The 5,972-nt window shown below is 34.1% G+C and overlaps 1 protein-coding gene across 1 annotated transcript; it reads left to right on the forward strand.

Moving 5' to 3' along the window:
- Positions 1-795: 795 nt before the first annotated feature.
- Positions 796-2,922, forward strand: LOC128546876 (uncharacterized). The gene is made up of 2 exons (XM_053518276.1): positions 796-1,076; positions 1,568-2,922. The coding sequence occupies exons 1-2, from the start codon at positions 800-802 to the stop codon at positions 1,993-1,995; spliced, it is 705 nt and encodes a 234-aa protein (XP_053374251.1). The 5' UTR covers positions 796-799; the 3' UTR covers positions 1,996-2,922.
- The last annotated feature ends 3,050 nt before the right edge of the window (positions 2,923-5,972 follow it).

Here is a 5,972-nt window from a genome sequence, read left to right on the forward strand (position 1 = left end):
CTGTTTTCTTCTTGTATGACTGGTCAATAATATATACCAGTTTATATATCAGATATACATTTCAGTCTTAGTTCTGCTGAACATTAGCATAATAAACGTGTGTATTTTGCGTTTAACCATATTTTTTTATGGGCGCGCATAATAAACAGGCCGCTAACTAGCATTACCCAAAGCTTACAATGTCTTGACTACAAGGAGTTAAGATCAGTCTTGAACCACAGTCAATGACTGGATATCTCAGCTCAACTTTAAAATTAGCCAATGAAAATACTGCAAGCTAAGACGGTTTAATGACTTATATGTCGTGTTAAAGTAAATATATTCAATGCATCAGGAAGTTCCTCTCGATCTAGAGGCTTTAATTTGATTTTCCAACAGGAGAAAAGTTTTGAAAAATATTTGTAAAGCAAGTACTAGTATCATATTTCTGTGCTACTTGAGTTTTCATTATTAGTCAGTTAAAAGTACTTGCGGATAGAACACACACTCACGCACGTAAGCACTCACATACACTCACGCGCTCGTTCTCACGCACGAAAGTAAACGCGGAAATAAATCTGAAATTCTTTCACGAACACAAACTTGTTTTCCTGATAATGTGGCGATCTTTTTGTATCGACATGTAATTATGAATCAAAAAGACACGTTAGAACTATTCTTGAAAAGTCATTTGGGGTAAACGTTTGAATACATATTTGAATCATCGAACAAAATTGTTTAAACGCCCCTCATTTACTTACAGCTGCCATATATTGTATCTGTAACCGAACAGATTGAGTCAGTTTGAGAAGGTAACGGTATGAAGATGTTGATGAAAATTGTTCTGTTGGTGGCTTTGTGCGTTTTTGTGAGCGCGAGTGAACCGGAATGTTCAAGATTTCACTATGAAGAGAAAACGCTTGAAAAAATGATTAAAACTGAAATATATGTGGACAAAATAAAATCGGAGACGGAAATCATGCAGCAAAGAATGTCCGAGAAACTTGACGGAATTCAAGAAGACTGGGAGAAAACGAAGAATGAACTAAACGATGCGAAAGCAGACAGTAGGAATGCTGTGGAAGAAATCAAAGAAAGTATGTATATATCTTAATGTTTATAAAACACACAAATAACGTCCTTTTCCTGCACGTGAACTTACAAAATGAATTCTAATTATAGTTTTTCAGTGTTTTTTTAGATGAAAAATAGATCTATATCTATTTATTTATCAGGCGAATTTTTAATACTTTCTTTTTTCACGAATTTCTGTAAGTATTTTTTTTCACATTTGATTTGATATGTCTTAAAAGGCATATAATAACATAATGTCGCTAAAAACATGTTGAAAACAATACAACAAAGTCTGTTTGTAATCATGTAGATATTGAAAGCTATTGAAATCTATAGTTTCGTTCAAATGCGTCTTAAAAATGAAAGAGCGGAAGGTATAATTTGGGTGAGATAATTTGTCTCTTTTGCAAACAAATTCATCAGATTATAAGATAAAATTATGTTAATAGTTTGAAATTAGATATATCAAAGAGACATTCTCCATGACACTGACTTATCATATATATTTTTTCAGGTTTTTCAACCATTCAAGCAGTAGGCTTCATGGCACTCGATATAAAGAAAACTGCGATAAGCAATGGTGAGACACTTGTATTTAGCACAACACATTTTGACGTCGGTTCCAGCTACAACAACGAAACTGGAATCTTCGTAGCACCTGTGGCCGGAATCTATATGTTTGCCTTGCATCTGTGTCTTACAGAAAACAAATACATTTACTTTGAAATTGACACAACAAAGGGTCCTACTCTAAAAAGCCGCTTCATCAACGACGGAAGTAGCTATTACGGCTGCCAAACAGCTACAGCTGTTGCAGAACTGGGTATAAAGGAACATGTGTGGATAAAGAGTGGAACGTCCTTCTCTACTGGGACTTTGTGGGAGGCCCCAACTATGAGGAATAGCTTTTCTGGTGCTCTGATTAGTGCAGTTACAAAATAGACAAAATATTCAGTTGTTTTATTCACGTTTTAAAAACCACTGCTGTAAGTTTTCATAATTATCCAGTAGTCAAATTTCTTGCGGCTGTTCATAGAGAAACAGAACTGTCAACATGATACAGAAATTATGCATCGTTTACAACAGAGAAATAATACCAGTATATTCACTTGCTCTGCCGCATCGTCGTTTTTCTGCTTTACTTATTTTTGTCTTCAATACAGATGTTTAAGCATTTGTTACAAAAGCATTGTTTGAGACATCGTCATTATTCTATTCATGTGATAAGACAGTGCTTTTTTCCAAACGGACACACTTTCTAAATAATCTATAAATTAGACCATAGTAAAGGTCCATACGAAGTCAAGTGAATGCAAATGCCCAACTTTTGTATGTTGAAATCTAAAAGTTGAAATTGCATTTTTAATGCGTTTGTGAAAATCTTAGTGCAAGCATTTGCACCCTGTTCAACAGGCAACACCGATTTACGGTATAAGTAATACATATATTGTACGGTATATTTTATTGGATAAGGTCATAATAATTGTCAATGACAAAAATCATGTAACATAAAGAACATTTGATTGTATCTATCAAAACATGAGTCCATGATAGGCAGTTCCTAAAACCCACTAGAAGCGAGCTGGTCTGACATCTATTTTCTAGCCTGTTTCGTCTTACTCCTACTGGTGCTGCCTTCTGCAAAGGCATTGAGTAGAAGCAAATTTAGGCTTGTTTTATATAGACTTACAAGTGCATGTTTGTGTTTAACATACCAGGTGTGTTGAGAATTCACTTAGAGTGGGTTCTTTTATTTTTTCACTGTCCTGCGACTTCGCAACATGGTGGATGTTAAGACTGAAACCAGTTTATAATCCCCAGTCGTTTGCGCGTCCATGCGTGCACTGCTGTGGGTTGCAGTTTGGGGAGGCTGTGCCTTTGGAGTGTGCCTTTCCTTCTCTGGTATTTATCCTTGTGCTTTATTTTCAATATATATTAAACAGCCGTGTAATAATGTAATAAAGTTGCCATTATTAAATGGATCAACTGCATGTTGTGGTGTTTTTTTGTTGTTTTTTTTTTCATTTCACACTTTTTAAGATAGTTAAGAAACAAAAACTCATGTTCTAATGTTTATAATATGATCAATAATAACCACTATGAAAATGAGAAGAAATATATCTTACAGAAACGAAAAACAAGAGCAAATTATAACAACTCTCTAGTGGAATATATATATATATATATTTTTGTTGGATTTAACGTCGCACCGACACATGATAGGTCATATGACGACTTTCCGGCTTTAATGGTGGAGGAAGACCCTAGATGCCCCTCCGTGCATTATTTCATAACGAGCGGGCACCTGGGTAGAACCACCGACCTTCCGTAAGCCAGCTGGATGGCTTCTTCACATGAAAAATTCAAGGCCCCGAGTGAGGCTCGAACCCACATCGATGAGGGGCAAGTGATTTGAAGTCAGCGACCTTAACCACTCGGCCACGGAGGCCCCTTCTAATGGATTATATACACTCAAAATGCTATTATATGAATAGATACAGTAACTACTATCATTTTGCAATGCAACCGTGCAAATACATTATCATTAATTCTAATTAGACTATAGCATTGCTTAAATCATCACAACGATATCATGTTGACGTCACGTCCACGTGACATTTAGCGCCATATATGCATCTTGTAAGGCTTTCAAATTTGATCAAATATTTGCATGAAATGTCACATTGATCAATTTACACACATACTGAGTTGGTTATATGCTTTGCAGAATGATTCGCCATCATTTCGCCCAAATTGAACTCTTCTACGAGACGTATTACCATTTCCGGTCCTGACGTGTATAAACAAAGTAGCGTGACGACCTACCATTTGGCACCATGCATGGGCGAAGAAACAATTCTGACATGTTTGATCTAAATTTCACAATAAAGACATTTAAGATTGAAATAATTTATAGCAAAACCGTGTTTGAACACATACACTCGGGTGGTTATTGCGCCCCCGAGAAATGATTACGCCTGACGTATAACCGCCCATCTTGTTTAAATAGTGTTAAAACATTGTTTTGCTATAAATTATTTCTTCTATGAATTGTAGATAATTAGATTCAATTTTATTTTATAAATTTTTACGAATTATTGTCATAGAAAATCGCTATTTTAGACATTTTATATAGTTTATGACAGCATTACATAAGTGAAGTCGTACAATGACACCATTGAATATAGAGTATTGATTTAAAATAAATCGAATTTAGTACATCATTTAATTAAACATATTTCTTAGATATCCTTAGATGATTTATTGATATCATAATATCATCATGAATTTCGGATATCATCGAACTGAGAATATGAAAAATATGTTTGTATTTCAGTTCAAGACATCCAATATTCCAAACTGTGATATCTTTAAATCATTTTATTGTATCTTCATAAAGTTAGCACAAAGTACATCTAGTGATAGCTTCAACTATGATTAGTGATATCGTTGAATACACTATATTTTGAGACATTACAAATCGTCTCCTCGTACTTAGATCAATGTTAGTTTTGGTCGTTTCGAACCATAGACTCAGTTAACGGTATTTGTATAAAGGCATTCCGCTTTAGCCGTTGTTAGGAATGGCATGAGTGCGTTCATTGCATCATATGAAGACACTCAAGTAAACAGAGTTTACTATTATTTTGCTTGGTTACGTCCTGTGCTTCCAAAAATGCCGTTTTCAAGGGCAGACAACTCTTTTACGATACTGCTAACGTATGACTTTTATTGTATAACTTTGTTTCTTAGATGACTGTCCTTCAATATTTAAAATTTGAAGAAATTCTGTTATTGGGAAACATTTTGCCCATCACATATACAGAGACTCTAGCTTACGCTTTTAAGTGTTTTTATTGTTGTTGATTTTGTTGTTGTTATTTAGATGCCCATTAAAATAATCAAAACAAGAAGTGGTGACACAAGGTACAAAACTAGACCTTTTATTGCCTGTAAATATCTGTTGTGCATATATTTTAAGCATGACACAAAAGAGTCAATTACTCAAAACAGTTTTATCAAGAACATACACATGCCTTTACCAAATTAAGGATTGTTAGAGAAAAGATTGCCGTGGCAACACAGTCCATATCAAGAAACATAAGTTTACAAGACATTAAAAGAGAAAATGTTCCTTACAATGAATTAATATATACGCAATCATCCTTAACACTTGCAGTTTTTCTCCCATTTTTGACATTTTAAAGGATTACGCTCGTTAAATACAAGGTCCCTTTTCTCAGCAAGTGACCCAATTGTAATTTGTACACAGGGAATCGGATATCAAAATAAGTTTCAAAATCAAAACACTTTATTCATATGTATGGTAAAATGCAGTGAATATTTGTTTACAAATATATTTAACATCTCATCCACAATCCTGTTCAAAATATTATAAAACTTCCTCAAAATTATGTACATGTACTTCTACATGTACATGCAAAAGTATGAAACCACATAGCTAGATGTCCTATCTTCGCTGGGAAACACAGCTTTTTCAACATTATGACAAACAAAGTAACGGTGATAATTTTCATGCTTCGTGTACATAATAATGTCATGATTAGATGTTCGTGCATTTGAAATCACTTTCATTAGTTATCCTTAAAATGTTCATCGTTATCAAGACGATGCATTTGACACGGGCCATTTTTACAAAGTCTGAGAACCATGTCAAAAGTTTAGAAACATTTGCATAATTAAAGATATAGCAGTACTTTAGTATAAACTAAAAAGATATGCTACAGAACTATTACAGTCAAACATTATTATATATTCGTGTCAATAAATGTACTATGTATGTAAGTCAACAACGTTTTTGCAATGCATTTACTTGTCTTTTACAACTAATGCTTTTCAGTTTAGCTGAGAGTGTTGACAAGGACACCAGAAAAACTGTTCAAGTACATTGAATGTTG

This window comes from Mercenaria mercenaria, chromosome 11 (genome assembly GCF_021730395.1).
Source record: "Mercenaria mercenaria strain notata chromosome 11, MADL_Memer_1, whole genome shotgun sequence".
Lineage (NCBI taxonomy): Eukaryota > Metazoa > Mollusca > Bivalvia > Venerida > Veneridae > Mercenaria > Mercenaria mercenaria.